At 48.2% G+C, this 19,634-nt stretch overlaps 1 protein-coding gene across 1 annotated transcript in view; it reads left to right on the forward strand.

Annotated features, from left to right (window-relative positions):
- CABIN1 (calcineurin binding protein 1) overlaps window positions 1–19,634 on the forward strand; it is a 112,237-nt gene that overhangs the window by 1,869 nt on the left and 90,734 nt on the right. Inside the window, exons 3-15 of the mRNA XM_049790637.1 lie at window positions 361–453; window positions 1,706–1,819; window positions 6,394–6,528; window positions 7,457–7,637; window positions 8,943–9,072; window positions 9,686–9,835; window positions 12,808–13,094; window positions 14,358–14,526; window positions 14,749–14,885; window positions 15,782–15,999; window positions 17,016–17,094; window positions 18,196–18,383; window positions 19,035–19,187. Coding sequence (XP_049646594.1) covers window positions 361–453; window positions 1,706–1,819; window positions 6,394–6,528; window positions 7,457–7,637; window positions 8,943–9,072; window positions 9,686–9,835; window positions 12,808–13,094; window positions 14,358–14,526; window positions 14,749–14,885; window positions 15,782–15,999; window positions 17,016–17,094; window positions 18,196–18,383; window positions 19,035–19,187 — 2,034 coding nt within the window. The remainder of the gene's footprint in view (window positions 1–360; window positions 454–1,705; window positions 1,820–6,393; window positions 6,529–7,456; window positions 7,638–8,942; window positions 9,073–9,685; window positions 9,836–12,807; window positions 13,095–14,357; window positions 14,527–14,748; window positions 14,886–15,781; window positions 16,000–17,015; window positions 17,095–18,195; window positions 18,384–19,034; window positions 19,188–19,634) is intronic.

Consider the following 19,634-nt stretch of genomic DNA (forward strand, 5'->3'; position numbering starts at 1 on the left):
AGTAGTTGCTACAAGGGCACAAAATTTACACTTTGTTAGAATCTGTGATTCTGATGCCTGGGTCTCCTTGGATTGGGCTCTTGCTTGGACACCCCCAAGTTCTGTTTCTTTTGCAGTAGATCGTATCCAGAACATGCTTCTCAAATAGTTCGGATGATCCCTAGAGATGTTTTGATTTTTATTCTTTTCCTCTGTGATCATGTTTAGTTTATTCCCCACATTCAGAGAAAGGCTGAGCTGTTGAGGGCAGAGTAATTTATGTTATGCAGGACAGAGTTTATTCATTGTAGATTATTCAAGTGACAAGTGACAACTTGTCAACTAAAAGCCACTCTTATTTTCTCTTAAATCCCTTTCTAGATTCGAATTGCAGCCTTGAATGCCAGCTCCACAGTTGAGGATGATCATGAAGGAAGCTTTAAAAGTCACAAAACTCAGACGAAGGAGGCCCAGGTTTGTAATCTGTGTTCTTCCTCTGCAGGTAGATCTTGCTTCTGATTTTTTTTGGGGAGGGGGGGTCACACCTGGCATCGCTCAGGCGTTACTTCTGGCTCTATGCTCAGAAATCGCTCCTGGCAGGCTCAGGGGACCATAGGGATTCGAACCACCAACCTTCTGCATGAAAGGCAAACGCCTTATCTCCATGCTATCTCTCCGGCCCTGCTTCTGATTTTTGAATGGAGCAGACCTCAGTTTACATGTATTCCCTCATTTCTAAGGGGATTTGAGAGAATATTCCATTTTGTAGCACCACTAGCTCTCCCTGTCATGTTAATTTGCTTCTCCTAATGACTGTCACACTGAAGAAGAATTCTGTCCTTTCTGTGTCTGGTTGGACCAGGTCACTCTGGGTCATCTGTCCTCTCCTTGTGATCCCATTTTTTGTGCAGGTCTTGGGATTTGCTTTCCCATCGAGTTCAACAGACATGAGGTAGATGGGCTTTAGGGATCTCCACTGTGTTACTCTTACTTTTCAGTGTGAGGAACTACAGGACTGAATCTTGCAGAAATTAGTGGTGGATCCAGGTTCTACTTTGGCTCTCTAAATTTTGGTGCTTCATCTTTACTATGAGGGCTAACATAATTTCCATTTCCCTCCGTCCCTCCCTCCCTCTTTCCATTCTATCTCTCTCTACGTGTGCCCTACCTTTTATAGCAAGGGTTTGTGCCTGTATTTGTTTCCATTGTAATAAAAACATATCTACCTCATCACAGGAGAAACCAGGATAGTCTGGGCCCTGTCAGAAGTCCACTTGTCATTTGTCCTGAGCATGGAATCATGTCACTGAGACTCAGTCTGTCCAGTTGTCCCCCTCCTCAAGCATTGGGCAGTCTCAGGGGGTGGACAGAGGCAGTAGAGACCATCCATACTTTTCAGTTGTATGGGTTAACCTGGTTGGTGTGGCCACTCTCTCAACTTTTTCCACAGAGGGCCAGCTGGGTTCATTACCTTGGAACTGAGCTAATTCTACCCTGAGTCTTTGCTGTACTTGACTGTTTGTTTGAGCATGTGTTATTGTGTCTTCTTGGGGCCTCCTGAGGGTTTTTCTCCTGCTGATGGCGCTCCTGGGAAGTTGGCGTATAAGGATTATTCCCACTGCAGAGGACCCATTTAACATAGCCTTGATTACAGCTCCCCTACCTTATTACACTTTTGACATAAAATAGACAAAGCATGCTTTATTTGCTTTTTCTTGGTTTACAGGAAGCAGAGGCTTTTGCCTTATATCACAAGGCCCTGGATCTGCAGAAACACGACCGGTTTGAGGAGTCTGCCAAAGCCTACCATGAGCTCTTGGAGGCACGTCTGCTGCGAGAGGTGTGTCACTAGCTAATCTGAAGGATGGCCGTAGAGCCAGTGGTCTGTCTGGGCCTAACCTTTGGCTTTGTGTGTATGTGTGGTTGTGGTGGTGGTGGTGGTGGTGGGGGCAGTCTGAGGATTGAAGTCAGGGCTTTATGTATGCAGGGCAAGTATTGTACCATAGAACTACAATCCCTGCTCTCCTACTTGTTGTCTAGTTCATTTCCCCATCTGCCTCTCAGCATCTTGTGAAGTGTCAACCTCATTGGGTCACTGTGGGGTTGAGTGAACCTAGCAGTGCATGTTGCATTGCCCTTGGCCATAGTAGGAGCTCTGTATCAGCTATGGTTAGTCCTCATCTTGGTAGTTCAGTACAAAGTGTTGTCTCATATTAGAGTCATGGAAACTGAAGCTTAATGAGCTGTTGATGGCTCAAAGTCCCCGATCTGAGAAGCATTTGAAATTTCTGATACCTAATGATCTATTGACAGCACATTTTGACAGGTGCCAGTTAGGTGAAGCCCATAAGCTTAGGAAGCCTGTTGAGAACATAGGGTACATGAGAGGGGCAGATACGTGAACCTGGATGGGGGTTGGCACTGTTTTGGTGAATTTAGACAGAACTGGTTGGGAGTAGAGCTCAACCTGAATTAACTTAAAAGACGTGCATCTTGGGGCCTGAGTGGTGACGTGGAGTGGTAAGGCGTCTGCCAGCGCTAGCTTAGGACGGACCGCGGCTCAATCCCCCAAGCCAGGAGCAATTTCTGAGTGCATAGCCAGGAGTAGCCCCTGAGCATCACTGGGTGTGGCCCCCCAAAGAACAAAACAACAACAAAGAAAAGACATGCATCTTATTAGGAGGAAAGGCTTTTGTTTCCAGGTACCTGGACACTAATACGGAGATACACACACACACACAGACCATGTGCAGTAAGGAGCAGCATTTGACATTTTCTGGAATTCTGTCCTTTGGTTGGGAAGAATCTTCTGTGGCTTTTGGATGTTAGATGCTTGTTGTCTTTAGTGCCTCCACTGGTAGGTTTTTACTAACTGGCAGCTACAGCATGTCTTTTCTCACTCAAGCCATCTCTTTCTATTATAATCTTGTAGCTTTGTAAGAAAGAACTATTGGCTGTTTTTCTTGCGGGGGGGGCGGGGGTCAAACCCATTGGTGCTTTGGGAGCTTCTCTCAATTCTGGACTTGCGAGTTGCTCCTAGTGGTGCTTAATGCTCAGTCCTTTGAGACTCAGTCATATCTCCTGCTCTTGCTTACAAGGTTGTTTTGCATTGGTTTAGTGCCTTAGAATGAATGCTATGGAAATTATGGGCATGGTGATTTATCTCCTGTCTTTTAGTAGGTACTGAGTGAGGGCCTAGGAAGAGAAAAGGACTTACTCACTATTTACTGAGCCTCAGCTGAGGGCCAGGTGCTGGGTGAATCTTAGTGGCTTTTCCATTTCTAACTGGGGTGCAGTGGGCCTTCCTTGGAGACATGAAGCACAGGGCTGAACTTGCAGTCTGAGAACGAGTTTTCCTGTGAGCCAATATTCAGCAAGGAGCAGGTATGGGGTTGGTACAGAAAGGGGACTGCCAGCCTCAGAGACAGGTGTCCGTGTGTTTATCACTTTCTGTCTTAAACAATTATGGAATTTCCTTCCCTTTTGCTTACAAACAAGGCGTGCTCATTGTAAACAGTTGAGAAGTACAGAAAATAGGTAGTGACATTTTATTTCACATTCATCTGGCAGTAGTGGACGTAATGGTAAACTAAATAATCTTTTTTTTTCTCTAAAATTAAATAATCTAATTAGCGTCTTACACACTTGATATAATGGCCCTGGCTGGGCTCGAAGATAGTACAAAGAATATGGCAAACCCATGTTTGATCCTAGCATCCCAGATGGTCTCCCGTGCTTGCCAGGTGTGATTTCTGCATGTAGAGAATTCTTGGGGATTTTTCTTCTTTATACATCATTATAAATTAGAAGCTAATGGATTGCTTGATTCTAAGGTTGTTTTGTTTTGTGGGAGGGGATGGGAGAGAAGGGGAGGAAAGAAGATGTTGGGTTTGGGGACCATACTCTGCAGTTTCTGTGCTCTGGAATGACCGACCCCTGGTGGTGCTCAGGGGGCCACCGATAGTGCTGGTTAGCCAGCTTAGGCTGCATTGCAAAGCAAATACCCTTCTCTTGTATTATCTCTCCAAACCGTGAAAGTTCTTTTCAATCTTGAATTCCTTGAGAGCTCTCAGGCAGGTTTCTTGTTTGCATCAGGGAACTCCTAAAGCTTGAATGTCCTCAGACCTTACCTGTTCCAAACTTATGTGGATCTGTTTAGGGAAGACTGGTTTGTGACTTGCTCCCCTGAAAAGGACTTTGCATCAGAGAAAATAATTTCAATTTAAAGTATTTTATTCTTTGTCCTGTGGTTGGAGTAATTTCCTAATCAATGGTTTCTTTACAAGTTTTAAAGTTTTCTAAGAGTTCTTATAAAGGTTTTTGTGAAATAAATTTATTTATTTTAAAAAATTTAGGGTTGGAGAGAGTTACAAGTGGCTGGGCCTTTGTGTGTAGCCACTCCAGGTTTGATCCTCAGCATCACATATGGTCCCCTGAATATACCACCAGGAATAATTATGGAATACAGAGTAAGGAGTAACTCCTGAGTATCGCCAGTTTTGGCCTAAGAAACAAATAGTTTTAAAATAATAAAAAATAAAAACAAGTTAAAGGATCAAAGTACAGTAGTACAGTAGGTAGGGCATTTTTGCCTTACACACAGCCAACCCGGATTTAATCCCTAGCCTCCCATATGACTCCCCACTATCGATCCCTGAGCCAGAACCAGGAACACTAAGGGTCTACCCCTCCCCCAATTTTTTAAATAGTGTCCACACCTGGCAGTGCTGGGAGGGGAGCCTGCAGTATTGGGGATCAAATTAAGCCTTACACATGTAGGCATATGACGTATCACTTGTTTCCCCAGGCCAGAATGTCAGTTTGTATAAAACCTGCTAATGGTCTCTAGACTCTTGTGACTCACTTTCTTTCTTTCTTTCTTTCTTTCTTTCTTTCTTTCTTTCTTTCTTTCTTTCTTTCTTTCTTTCTTTCTTTCTTTCTTTCTTTCTTTCTTTCTTTCTTCCTTCCTTCCTTCCTTCCTTCCTTCCTTCCTTCCTTCCTTCCTTCCTTCCTTCCTTCCTTCCTTCCTTCCTTCCTTCCTTCCTTCCTTCCTTCCTTCCTTCCTTCCTTCCTTCCTTCCTTCCTTCCTTCTTTCATTCTTTCATTCTTTCCTTCTTTCATTCTTTCTTTCTTTCTTTCTTTCTTTCTTTCTTTCTTTCTTTCTTTCTTTCTTTCTTTCTTTCTTTCTTCCTTCCTTCCTACCTTCCTTCCTTCCTTTCTTCCCTCCCTCCCTCCCTCCCTCCCTTCTTCCCTCCTTTCTTTCTTTCTTTCTTTCTTTCTTTCTTTCTTTCTTTCTTTCTTTCTTTCTTTCTTTCTTTCTTTCTTTCTTTCTTTCTTTCTTTCTTTCTTTCTTCCTTCGTTCCTTCCTTCCTTCCTTCCTTCCTTCCTTCCTTCCTTCCTTCCTTTCTTTCTTACTTATTTTTTAAAAATTATCTTTATTTAAACACTGTGATTACAAATATAATTGTAGTTGTGTGATTACAGTCATGTAAAGAACACCCCCCTTCACCAGTGCAGGATTCCCACCACCAATTTCCCAGATCTACCTACTCCCCACATCTGTACTCGAGACAGGCTTTCTTTTTCCCTCATTCATTCACATTGTTATGATAGTTTTCAGTGTAGTTATTTCTCTAACTGCACTCATCAGTTTTCAGTGTAGTTATTTCTCTAACTGCACTCATCACTCTATGTGGTGAGCTTCATGTCATGAGCTGCACCTTCTGAGAAGATAGGGGGAAATAAGGGTTGGGACTGAGGCAGTAAAATATTAGAAATGAGATTTGTAGGGCAGTATCAAGGTCACAATACAAGATGGATGATATGGATATATAAAATATATACTATCAATAGGAAAACAAGGAGAAAAAAATTCCAGTGACTGTCCCAACATAAACCAGTACTAAAACGGCCCACCTTCCTCCCAAAGTGCATTTCCATTAGTGTAGGGAGAGGTAGGGGGGAAGCCTGAGGACCACTAAGAGTCCACCTGAACCCATTCTGACCATCTGAGCTGGCACCCAGGGAAGGCCTGGGTGACGCACTTTCACCTGTGCTACTTTTTATGTTACAAAGGTTCTCTAGCACTAGCTTTTTAGTTAGCTTGTCTGTGGCTAGTTACTAAATTGGGAGTTCAGTGGCCCAGCTCCTAAGCTTGTTTCAGGATGTGAAGGAATGGGTTGATGGGCTGGGGTGAAACTCCAGGTCCTATCTGGTGTCCCCCAGCAGTCTGCCCTGGCACCAGGACCTACACTGCCTCAAAGCTCCTCACTCTAGTTTGCTCTTCTTTATGTGGCATTCTCAGAGCATCTGCAGCACTTCTGCTTCCTGAGAGCAGCTCCACAGTCCCAAAGCCATGCACGGTGTTTTGCTTTGGGTTGCAGCATCATCTCCGTTTCTCTATTTTGTTCACAGGCAGTTTCATCCGGTGATGAGAAAGAGGGGTTGAAGCACCCGGGGCTGATGTTGAAATATTCCACGTATAAGAATCTGGCACAGCTGGCAGCACAACGAGAGGACCTGGAGACAGCCATGGCATTCTACCTGGAGGTTTTGTCTCCTTCTGTGTGTTTGAAAGTTTTTGGGGGACAGGAGTGAGGTTGTTGTCTAGAGAACTGAAAAGAGCATATGTGATACCACATCACCAAGCTGTGGAGCCTAAGGTCCTGGTGGGGGGGGGGGGTGTGTGACACAGCAAGTTCAAAGAAGCCTGGAGAGGAGAGGGCCTACACCTGCACTCTTTCATCTCTTAGGGTACCTACAGGTAGGACATGTGATCAGTTTCCCCATGTCTCCAGCTGCGCAGTGTACTCTCTTTCTCATCATTTCAATGGTGAACACATGGAGGCTCAGGGTTGCATTGCTAGTCAGTACAGGGGTGTGAATGACAACTGAGGTCTGTCTTTGCAGCCCATCAACTCTAGAACTCTACAAGACTTCCCTGTTTTGGGGCTAGAGCGGTGGCACAAGCGGTAGGGCATTTGCCTTGCACACACTGACCTAGGATGGACCATCCCATATGGTCCCCTAAGCCAGGAGCAATTTCTGAGCACATAGCCAGGAGTAACTCCTGAACGTCACCGGGTGGTGCCCCCCCCCCCAAAAAAAAAGAGAGATTTCCCAGTTTTCTTTCAACCTGCTTTTACTCTTCTTTTACCTGTCAAAAGTGTAAGGAAGACGTAAAAGGTGTTCAGAGTGACAAATCCTGGCAAGAAAAGGTTTAGTTCAGTGGGTCTATGTGACTTTTGCTGTTAGTTGTGGGAATCCTGTCTGGTGGTACTGAGGCATGTAGGGCATGTGGTGCTGGAATTGAAACCCAGCCTCACACATGCATGACTCTAGTAATGAAAACACTTCCCTGTCTCATAGGCCTTCTCTGCCTGTATTCTGCTGGGCTGGAGTCTGTCCATTTAGTCAGAGGGTGTCTACTCAGTGAGAAGCTAACTGAAGGTGTGTCCTCTGCTTGTGTTGCTTGCAGGCTGTCATGCTGGACTCTACCGATGTCAACCTCTGGTATAAAATTGGCCACGTGGCCCTGAGACTCATCCGGGTGCCCCTGGCTCGCCATGCGTTTGAGGAAGGGCTGCGGTGCAATCCTGACCACTGGCCCTGCTTGGACAACCTCATCACTGTCCTGTACACCCTCAGCGATTACACAAGTGAGTCACACTTGAAAAACCTTCTCCTGGGTGCTCAGGTTTTTGGAAACAGGAAGGAGCTCTGCTTGGGTAATCTAGAAGCTTAAAGTGGATCCCAAGTGCTTTTCTCCTGATGATCCACTTAAAAGAATGCACATGTTTCCACGTGTTTGCTTGCTTTGATCTTACTTGCTTGAGATTTACCAGTTGTGTTGGAAGAGTAAGTAGAATGTTTTCTGAGTGTTTTTTCCTCCAGTTATATCATTTTATCATAGCCTTGCTCCATCTGCAACAGGGCTTGTCTCAGGCAAATTAGCTATTGCAACTCGTTTGGCCCTTTCTGGTGCTGGGGTGTCACTATTTTCCAAGATGCATGTGCCTTCATTGAGCAGCAGGGCTCCTGACAACCCACTGATGTGGTTCTTGCCACAGGAATCAGCCTCCTCAGAGCACCTCCTAAAGCCAGAGTAGAGGCGACCATCAGGAATTTTCTGTGTAAGGCTGAGCTCAGTGAGGGTCAGGCTTGTGAGCTGGCCCATCAGAGATTAGCTATTCTTTACAGGAAAGATGGACTTATGAACATTTGTTAAGAGTTTAAATGGTGGGGCCGGAGAGATAGCATGGAGGTAAGGCATTTACCTTTCATGCAGAAGGTCATCGGTTCGAATCCCGGTGTCCCATATGGTCCCCCGTGCATGCCAGGAGCAATTTCTGAGCGCAGAGCCAGGAAAAACCCCTGAGCACTGCCGGGTGTGACCCAAAAACCACAAAAAAAAAAAAAAAAAAGAGTTTAAATGGTTACGCCTGGAGAGCTGCGATCTGATTGTTGAAGTAGATGTCCACACTGATATTCCCACAGTAAGAAGTGCCTGTTGTTTGAGGCCTGTCAGTTTGCTACAAGAAACATGTCAACCCCCATAAAGGTGGGCCTATTTTGGACCTTTTCTTATTTACTTTCATTAAAAAAAATTTTTTTTGGATCACACCAGTATTTTCGGAAGTCTTTCCTGATCGATTATATTGCATCTTTTTTTTTTTTTTGTCACACCCGGTGATGCTCAGGGGTTACTCCTGGCTATGCGCTCAGAAGTCGCTCCTGACTTGGGGGACCATATGGGACACCGGGGGATCGAACTGCGGTCCGTCCTAGGCTAGCGCTGGCAAGGCAGACACCTTACCTCTAGCGCCACCGCGCGGCCCCATCATCTTGTTACTATTTACAATGCATTTTTCTGATTCCAGAGTGGGGTACATTCTGGGCTTACTTGACAAGGCCAGGAGTTTGGAGAGCACGTTCAAAGCTCATACTGTTTCTTTCCCCACCAGCCTGTCTGTATTTTATCTGCAAAGCTCTGGAGAAGGATTGTCGGTATAGCAAAGGGCTGGTTCTGAAGGAGAAGATCTTTGAGGAGCAGCCATGCCTCCGGAAGGACTCTCTCCGGATGTTCCTCAAGTGGTAGGTTTGAACACACCTGATCTGGCCCTCTCTCACGTGGCGGAGTGATACAGGGGGGAGGGTGCATGTCTTCTCTCAGGCCTCATTTCCTCCTGCCCAGCAACACCTTCAATGGTGGACAGGCCTTCATGCCCAATCTTGCCTGTGCCATCTCACCCAGTGCTGCCCTCCTTCTCTCTGCCCCACCTGCTCTCTGCAACTTTCACACCAGGTCCCAGTGCTCTGTCCCATCCCTAGTGGCTCCTGGTGGTTCTGATAGGACAGTCAAGGGTGGGTTAACTCAATCCTTTTCCAATGTTCTTTTAGTGACTAAGAACATGGTTTTTGTTTCCCGTGGTTTTTCTCATGCTGCAGTGATCATGTTCTTGCACACGAAGACCTTTTGTTCAGTTTTGAATTCAATGAAAGGAACAAAGAGTATTAGTCACTTCTAGTGAATGTGGGTATTAAAAGTGCTAATTACTGCCCCGTGGAGGCCAGATTCAAGTGGTTATTTTATTCAGAGGAAGAATTAATGCAGATGAGAGGGTATTAACTGCACCCCTGCTGTAAAATTTTAGCCTTGGTTCTCCCTGGTAACGATGTAATTTCCCCCTTTCTCCTGTGCCATTAGTGACATGTCCATCCACGATGTGTCGGTGAGTGCAGCCGAGACTCAAGCCATCGTGGACGAGGCGCTGGGACTTCGCAGGAAGAGGCAGGCGCTGACCGTCCGGGAGAAGGAGCTAGACCTGAAGCTGGTGCAACCCATCCCCTTTTTCACGTACGTCATGTGGTCTCAGGGGTGCTGACTGGCTGGGCTGGGGACCCTAACAAGGATGGAGACACAGACCCCAGGATCTGACTGGTACTGCCCAGTGCCTGTCAGGGTGTGGGCTGCTCTTGGACTCTCACCAGGTCCCCATCTCTGTAGTGTGTCCACTGGGACAAGAATTCCTGTTTCGGGCCCGGAGAGATAGCACAGCGGCGTTTCCCTTGCAAGCAGCCGATCCAGGACCAAAGGTGGTTGGTTCGAATCCCGGTGTCCCATATGGTCCCCGTGCCTGCCAGGAGCTATTTCTGAGCAGACAGCCAGGAGTAACCCCTGAGCACCACCGGGTGTGGCCCAAAAACCAAAAAAAAAAAAAAAAAAAAGAATTCCTGTTTCATCTAATTAGAGACTCCCCAAGCAGGATGGTTAAGAATCTAGAAGGGGGGGGCCGGGTAGGTGGCGCTGGAGGTAAGGTGTCTGCCTTGCAAGCGCTAGCCAAGGAAGGACCGCGGTTCGATCCCCCGGCGTCCCATATGGTCCACCCAAGCCAGGGTCGATTTCTGAGCACATAGCCAGGAGTAACCCCTGAGCGTCAAACGGGTGTGGCCCAAAAACCAAAAAAAAAAAAAAAAAAAAAGAATCTAGAAGGGGGTCCCGGAGAGATAGCACAGCGGCATTTGCCTTGCAAGCAGCCGATCCAGGACCAAAGGTGGTTGGTTCGAATCCCGGTGTCCCATATGGTCCCCCGTGCCTGCCAGGAGCTATTTCTGAGCAGACAGCCAGGAGTAACCCCTGAGCACCGCCGGGTGTGGTCCAAAAACCAAAAACCAAAAAAAAAAAAAAAAAGAATCTAGAAGGACCATCCAGTTTCAGTGAAGAAGTAGAGAATCTCTGGGTGCTAAAAGGGGCCCAGCAATTTGGCTGGAGATAGAAGCTGTGAGCTGGCATCTCCATGTCCCATGGTGGAAGAAGAGATCAGAGTAACCAGGGGCTGCATGCTTTCTTTGTCAATGACCAGGCAGTAAATACATGCAATTTTAGGCCAGTTTCTGCATGTGTGTGTGTTTTTAAAAACCATTTATCGGGCCAGAGAGATTGCATGGAAGTAGTGCATTTGCCTTGCATACAGAAGTTCGTTCTTTTTCTTTCTTTCTTTCTTTCTTTCTTTCTTTCTTTCTTTCTTTCTTTCTCTCTCTTTCTTTCTTCTTTCTTTCTTCTTTCTTTCTTTCTTTCTTTCTCTCTTTCTTTCTTTCCTTTCTTTCTTTGTTTCTTTATTTCCTTTCTTTTTCTTTCTTCTTTCCTTTCTCTCTCTCTCTCTCTTTCTTTCTTTCTTTCTTTTTCTTTCTTTCTTTCTTTCTTTCTTTCTTTCTTTCTTTCTTTCTTTCTTTCTTTCTTTCTTTCTTTCTCTTTCTTTTTCTTTTCTTTCTTTCTTTCTTTCTTTCTTTCTTTCTTTCTTTCTCTTTCTTTCTTTCTTTCTTTCTTTTTGGGTCACACCTGTCTGCGTTCAGGGGTTACTCCTGGCTTTATTCTCAGAAATTGCTCCTGGTGTGCTCGGGGGACCATATGGGATGCCGGGATTCAAACCGCCGTCCTTCTGCATGCAAGGCAAATGCTCTACCTCCATGCTATCTCTCTGGTCCCCTGTTTTGTCTTTTCATACCCTCCTGGGTATGAGTGAGGCATGGTTCAGGGAGATTGTGTAGATGAGCCATAAAGCACCCTGCCCTTGCACACTCTTCAGCCTGGGTGAAGCCTTGCCTGAGGACAAGTAAGGGATTCCTCCTGCAGTGGGAGTGTCTATGTAGCCCGGGGCTGGAACATGAAGCACTTCCTTTGCTCCTTCCACAAACTTGATGCCAGCTTGTATTGTGCACTGACTCCTCACTGGAGGAAGGTTGTGGTGGTCAGCAGTGAGTCTCTCAGAAGGAACAACTGCCCCCAACTGAGGGGAACCCAAGGAGAAAAGGGAGAAATCTTATGGGGTTCATCTTGTTCTGCTGATGAGGAAGGTGTGTTGGCACCCATGCTGGACTCTTAACAGAGGAGTGCCAGAGCACAGCTGTGTGCAGACCCCCTGTGGTAGAAGGGGTGGGCTGTTAGCAGCAGGGAAGAAAGCTTCAGTGTTGGGATGTGGCCAGGCCATGCTGCTCCATGAGGCTAAAGATCAGATCTTTTGCCTGAAAGCTTGGGAAGCCACTATTCAGGGGTGTTTGTGTTTTTTTTTCCTATTTGTTTGTTTTCGGGTCACACCCAGCTGTGCTCAGGGGTTACTCCTGGCTCTGCACTCAGAAATCACCCTTGGCAGGCTGGGGGACCATATGGGATGCCGGAAATCGAACCTGGGTCAGCCACATGCAAAGCAAAACACCCTACTGCTGTGCTATATTTCTGGCCCCTCAGGGGTATCTGTGTGGGTCAGGCCATGCCCTCATACCATGAGCAGCATATCACAGTACAATACACACTCCCAGACATGACACAGGAAGCAGGCACTGACGACCCACACCAACATCTGTCCGGAAACGCCCAGCTGCACCCAACCCCTGACAAAGCATAATCCCTTCCTGGGCTCCTGGGCTGCCAAGGTCAGGGTGTGTGAAGTGGGGCTCCTTCCCCTAACTGGGCCTAAAACCTAGATTAGATTTGTGGCAGCAGAGAATTTCATTTCTTGTTTTTTATTTTGGGTTCACAGCCAGCAGTGCTTGGGGACTCATTGCCTGTGTGCCCCGCTATCCCTTACTGAGCAGAAGTGAGCATCCACCTGCCTGGTTCTGAGGGTGGAGATGCTCCATGACTTCTGCCAGGAAAGGATGAGGAGCGCCCCCAACTCCAGGGTTCTGCCTCAGCTGTATTGGACTCAAAATTTTGTCAGTAGTGACGATGACAAAACCATGTCCACGCTCCACCCCCATGTCATGGCAGTTGTCCCTGTGCATGGATCATCCTGTGAGAGGTGCTGACCAAGTGTGATGACCTTCTTGCAGCTGGAAGTGCCTTGGAGAAAGTCTCTTGGCCATGTACAACCACCTCACCACATGCGAGCCCCCGAGACCCAGCCTTGGCAGGAGGATTGACCTATCCGACTATCAGGACCCCAGCCAGCCATTGGTATCCTCTGTGGGAGTGATGCCTGTCAGCGTGATCCAGCCAAGTCCTGTCAATGCCAACCCAACCGTGACCTTGGTGGAGCCCGTGCTGTCCTTTGCCCCTGTGGCCACAGCCAGTTTCCCGTTGCACAGTGCCGGGCTGCTGGAGACTAGCATTCCCTCTGGTGAGTGGGTGTTTGCGGTGGGTTTCCGGGAGACCTCTGGGAGACACATCTCTTAGCTCAGAGGTGCAGCTTTGAATGAGAGCCCCCCAGCTCCCCAGAGGGTCTCTTAGCTACCTGCAGGGCTGCTGTTTCTCAGGCATTACTTCTGCAGCGACTTCCTGAGGGAGGGCTTAGAGTTCCAGGGCACAGTTCCCGGGCCCTGTGTAACATGGGGTCCACAGGTGTAGGATGAGTTGGCTTTTCCCACAAGTGATGTGTGAACTGGCCCATTCCACAGCTAGTGCTGTACTCTGTTACTGTCTGTACCACACTTCCTCATGTACCCATATTCCACCCTCCTGGGCTTTAATATTATTGTTTGTTTTGGGACCACACCCAATGATGTTGAGCAATGTTCAGGGGTTACTATCACGCCAGCCCCTACTCTTGGGCAAAGTTGCTACCCTATGTGGGAGACTATTTGTCCACAGTTTTATTGATTTTAGTGATTATTGGTGTATAAAGAACTTCAGACAGAGCTCCCAAGTCTTTCCTAGGTTTCATGTCACTGAAAAAAAGAGATTTTTAAATTTGGGGCAGGATTTGAGTGGAGTGGAAGCAAGAAGGATTAGGCCATACCCAGCAACATTCAGGGCTTACTCTAACTGTGCTCAGGGATCACTACTGGAAGGCTCATGGAACCCTATGGAAGGCCGGGGATCAAACCTGGGCCGGTCATGTGCAAGAAAATCTACTATATTATCACTCTGGACCCATATCTGGCGATTAAATAGAAGTTTCAAATGACCATGTATGGGATTGTTTCTAATACTTTACGTCACCACAAGTGACACATCTCTGCTCTCTGAACAACACATGATTCTCTTGCTCATGACTTTGGCTGCACAGGATCCTGGGCAATAGGCAGAGTCACTGTCACTAATACTTGCTCTGGCACATCCTAGGTATATCCAAAAAGGCTCCAGAAGCTCTCAAAACTCTTCAACTGGTAGGGGGGGTGGGTGCTGGGGGAATGTTCGACTGAGCCTTTGCTGTTCTGTCGCCAGGGGAAATCACCTGAAGTCTGTGAGTTCAAGAAAGATGTGAGAATTGAATGGCTTGAAGTGAACTTTTCTTGGGATTCTCTGTTGTTGAAGTAGCAATAGAGCTTTCCAGAATATGGAACTTCCTGGCTGGAGTTAGAAAACCGTGTGCAGAGGTGCAGAGTGGTGCATTTTCTAGACCATCTCCCTGGTAAAGCTTCACTTTGCTGTCTTTGTGAAGGTGATGTTTCCGGGGGAGATAAATCCAAGAAAGGAGTGAAGCGGAAGAAGATTCCAGAAGAGAGTGGAGAAACAGCAAAGAGACGGTCTGCCCGGGTCCGAAACACTAAGTCCAAGAAAGAGGAGAAGGTGGATTTTCAGGAGCTCCTGATGAAGTTCTTGCCATCCAGGTACTGTGGCTGCTGCTTCTGATGTGGAAAGCTCCTCTTCTTGATTTCTGACATCTGTGCCCACTTCTTTGAACTTGCAGTCAGGTGAGAATGGTGTGAGCAAGTGAGTGAGTGAGTGAATGGCAACCTGTGTTTGTTTTCAGTTTGTTTATCTTGGAGGAATTCGGGTAGTAGTGGAGGACCAGGTGGTGTGGTTTAGTGACTTGGGTGTATTCTATACAGGTTAAGGAAGTTGGACCCCGAGGAGGAGGAGGACCCCTTTAACAACTATGAGGTCCAATCAGAAGCCAAACTGGAGAGCTTCCCAAGCATTGGCTTGCACAGACTGTCTTTCGACTCAACCACGTTCATGGAATCTGGTAGGAATCACTCTAGGAAGTCATTCACTCTCAGATTTTTGTTTTGTTTTGGTTTTGGTTTTTGGGTCACACCCAGCATCGCTCAGGGCTTACTCCTGGCACTATGCTCAGAAATCACTCCTGGCAGGCTTGGGGGACCATATGGGATGCCGGGATTCAAATCACCAACCTTTTGCATGAAAGGCAAACGCCTTACCTCCATGCTATCTCTCCAGCCCCCTCACTCTCAGATTTTTCTTTTCTTTCCCCCTCTAACCATGTCAGGATTTCTTCTGGGGTGAATTTTTTTTTTTTTTTTTTTTTTTGGTTTTTGGGCCACACCCGGCAGTGCTCAGGGGTTACTCCTGGCTGTATACTCAGAAATAGCTCCTGGCAGGCACGGGGGACCATATGGGACACCAGGATTCGAACCAACCACCTTTGGTCCTGGATCGGCTGCTTGCAAGGCAAACGCCGCTGTGCTATCTCTCCGGGCCCCTTCTGGGGTGAATTTAAAAGTGCTCCCAAAGTTTTATTTTGGGTCTGTCTTTACCCCAGGCTCCTTGTTCAGCTTAGAGATTGGCCCATACATTCAAGGTATCAGTGGCGTTGCAAATCCATATGTGTGCCTCAAGTTGTGTGTGCTCTACACCCTTTTCTCTCTGCACACCACTGAACACAGAAGGGGCCCTTTCATGCTTACCTGAGTCGGAGTTTCAGAGCTGGGGAGCATGGGAACCAGGACTGGAACTGAGCAGCCTGCCCTGGGCACTGCACAGAGTGGAAAGCTTCAGGCTCGATTCTGCTGTGTCCTCATCCCACCCCACGGCACTCTCCTCTCAATGCTCCCAGAACAACTGTGAGACTCTGGCAGGGAAGTCCTTAGTCTGAGTCAGCTGTTTCTGCCTCCCGGACAGAGAAGCAGGACGTGCACGCGTTTCTGCTGGAGAATCTGACAAATGGGGGCATCCTGGAGCTGATGATGCGCTATCTGAAGAGCATGGGTCATAAGTTCCTGCTGAGGTGGCCCCCAGGCCTGGCGGAGGTCGTGCTCAGCATCTACCACAGTTGGAGGCAGCACAGCACCAGCCTGCCCAACCCGCTGCTGAGGGACTGCAGCAACAAGCACATCAAGGTGGGCCAGCAGACACCTGGGGACATGGGCTGTTACCTCACTGATCCTATTTGAACACCTCTGCTTCGGGTTTGGAACTTGGGTCCTGGGAGGTTTGAGACAGGAGGGTGTGGGGTCTGGCTTGTGCCTAGGCTGGATGGAGGATACTCTTAAGGCATCAGATTGCTCTTGCCATGGTATGGTAGCAGGGGTGGAAGGTTCTGGAAGGAGAGCTGACAGGTTTGAACTGCAAGTGGAGGCCAGGAAATGAGATGGGGAGGGCTTCTGAGGGGTGTAATGAAAGTGGTTATGAGAAAAGGAGTGGAGTGGAGTGGAATAGGTGCGAGAGATGGAACATTTGGCTCTGTTCAGAGTATCAGTGACTTGGTTGTATTCTAAACAGTGAGGAAGTGGAAGAACAGAGGTGAGGGAGGGTACTCCAGGAAGTGGGGCACCACCAAGTGAAGGGGCCTGTACCATGGGCACCCCACCCACTCCAGATTCTTCCTTCTGCTCTGCCTCACAAGGGTCAGTGGTGCTCAGGTGGAGGAGAAGGACTGGTGGGGCTGGGCACTGTGAGCTTGAGAGCCTATCTAGGGGCACAGAATGGGAGGAGTTTGGGGGTGACAGGCCATTTGGACCCTAGGAATCAGTGTCAATTAGTTTCTGCCCTTGGCCTATTTGCTCAAGGATAGTGTGGGATGGTGGAGGGGCCACCACATTGGGGCTACTATCCTGTTCCCAGATGAGCCTGCTTATTACTGAGCCCAAGATGATGTGATATATATAAGGGTCAGTTACCATAGTGTAGATGTGACATCTAGTGGGCACCTAGTAAGGGGAATTCCTTGGGACTGGAGACAGGTCCCTTGCTCCTCCCGAGTCTTATTCCAGTGTGTAAGTGTGGAGCCTTGTGCCTCTCCTGAGGTCTTGACAAGTGGCTGCTGAACCAAGGTGGTGGGAAGTGGGTAGGAGGAAGAATTCCAGTTTTCTTCGAGTACTTTCTCATTTGGTTGTGTGTCACTGGCTGTCTGCAGGATATGATGTTGATGTCTCTTTCCTGCATGGAGCTCCAGCTGGACCAGTGGCTGTTGACCAAGGCCAGAAGCTCTGCAGGTAGGAACTCTGCACTGTGAGTGTGCAGGGGTGATTTCTGCACCATTAGCAGCCTGGCAGAAGCGGGAGTAGAGAAGCTGGAATTGGGGCTCACATCTGTGACAGACACATTTCTGGAGTGGTTTTGTCAGGGCAGGGAGAATCTCAGGTCCAGAGCAGCTGCCCAGACACAGAGTAGGCTCCTAGAGGCAGCCACTTGCCTGGCTTCTCTATGGCTGAGAACCAAAGAAAGTGGCATCTCAGTTTCCAGGTTATCGCCTGGCCCTGCATATCCTCCATAATTTTCCCAGGTGGGGCTGGTGGCTTTGAAAATAGAGCACAGGGCCCGGAGAGATAGCATAGTGCCGTTTGCCTTGCAAGCAGCCAATCCAGGAACTAAGGTGGTTGGTTCGAATACTGGTGTCCCATATGGTCCCTCGTGCCTGCCAGGAGCTATTTCTGAGCAGACAGCCAGGAGTAACCCCTGAGCAACACCAGGTGTGGCCCAAAAACCAAAAAAAAAAAAAAAAAAAAAAGAGAAAAGAAAATAGAGCACAAGGGGCCGGTGAGATAGTATGGAGGTAAGGCGTTTGCCTTTCATGCAGAATGACGGTGGTTCGAATCCTGGCATCCCTATGGTCCCTCATGCCTGCCAGGGGTGATTTCTGAGCATAGAGCCAGGAGTAGACCCTGAGCGCTGCTGGGTGTGACCCCCCCCCCAAAAAAAAGAAAAAAGAAAATAGAGCACAAGCCTTACATAGGTGAGGGCCTGGGTTCCATCACTGTCCTGGTATGCCCCCTAGTCTCAGCACAGTTTGGCATGACTCTGAAGAGCCCCAGATTGCCCACTGTGGCCCCGTGCCCCAGTTCTGCCCCTAGCAGATGTGGATTATTCTCATTTTGGAAGCATCCCCAGTGAACAAAGTTGAGTCTGTAATTGCCTTCCAACTCTCAGATGTCTCTGCATTTGTCTGATTGGTTTGACTTCTCTGATGTCCATGAGGGCTGTGAAGCTCTCAAGGCTCAGGGATACATGAGGGTTGAAGCAGAGCCCCCAGTGGGGCAGAGGGTGTTTGGATCTTGCCCTTAAAGCTGATGTGTTCCGGCTTGACTGCTTTTCAGTGTCTCCTCGGAACTGCCCTGCAGGTGTGGTGAATGGCAGGTTTGGCCCTGATTTCCCGGGAACCCACTTCCTGGGTGACCTTCTGCAGCTGTCATTTGCCTCTTCCCAGCGGGACCTGTTTGAGGATGGCTGGCTGGAGTTTGTAGTCCGTGTTTATTGGTTGAAGGCTCGTTTCCTGGCGCTGCAGGTGAGTCCTATGGCTGGCTGCCTGGGAAGCAGGCCCAGTATTCAGCAGGGTATGAAGTGTGGTTATGAATTCCTGGCTCCAGTCTGTGGGGCACAACCTTAGATCTAGAGCCAGAGCAATAGCACAGCGGTAGGACATTTGTCTTGCATGTGGCTGATCTAGGGACGGACCTGGGTTTGATCCCCGGCATCCTATATGGTCCCCTAATCCTGCCAGGAGTGATTTCTGAGTGCAGAGCCAGGATTAACCCCTGAGCACCGGTGGATGTGTCCACCCCACCCCACCCCCAAATGCTGCAGTTGGTTCTGGGGTCAGGCCAGGAATAGGTTATAATCTTGGCTCTGGAACAAGATTAACAGCCTTGCTCAAGTGTCAGTGTCTTCAGCAGCAATGTGGACTTAATGATGCCCCTTCTTAGAATTGTGATGGAATCACTCATTTACTTATTTATCTGTTTATTCAATAAGTACTGAGTCCCACTCCTGCCCCCAGCTGTGTGCCAGATCCACTTTAAAGGGGATAGCAATGATTGGGTAACAGCCATCGGCATGTTGCCTACCGCCTCATGGAACCATATGAAACCATAGGCCCCTGCCACAACTGAGGGTGTTCTCTTCTGCCCCTGTTCCTGACTGTTTTCTCTTGGTCCAGGGAGACATGGAGCAGGCCCTCGAGAACTATGACATCTGCACGGAAATGCTCCATAGCTCCACAGCCATCCAGGCAGAGGCTGGGGCAGAGCCAAGAGACATTGTCATCCGCCTGCCCAACCTTCACAATGACTCTGTTGTTTCTCTGGAGGAGGTGAGTATAGCTTTTCACTGGTGTTTTCTAGATCACAGATTGAGTTTGTGTTGACCCAGCCAGACAGGACCTGACTTACTCCCAAGGAAACAGAGCCGGCCACTTGTGGAGCAGGACTTCTTCCCTTGGGGAGGCAATTCTGGCTTGCATGAGCCACTGAAGACTTGCATGTAGGATACCCCCAACCCCGTCCTGCCAGGGCAGGCTTGTTCTGGTGATACCAGCTAGAGAATGCCTGGATTTTAAGAGTCTGTTACTCAGGACAGCCCTCCCAGTGGAACTGAAGGGAAGCTCTTGCAAAGGCAGACAGGACTGATTGGTAGAAGGTTGAGCTGAGTGTATGTATGGTCAGCTCACTCTGCCAGCTCTCTTAGGTTCTGGGTGGGTTCTCCCTGTGAGCTCAGACCCCCACAGTTCCATGACAATTCCATGACTGTGGCACCTTCG

This window comes from Suncus etruscus, chromosome 17 (genome assembly GCF_024139225.1).
Source record: "Suncus etruscus isolate mSunEtr1 chromosome 17, mSunEtr1.pri.cur, whole genome shotgun sequence".
NCBI lineage: Eukaryota > Metazoa > Chordata > Mammalia > Eulipotyphla > Soricidae > Suncus > Suncus etruscus.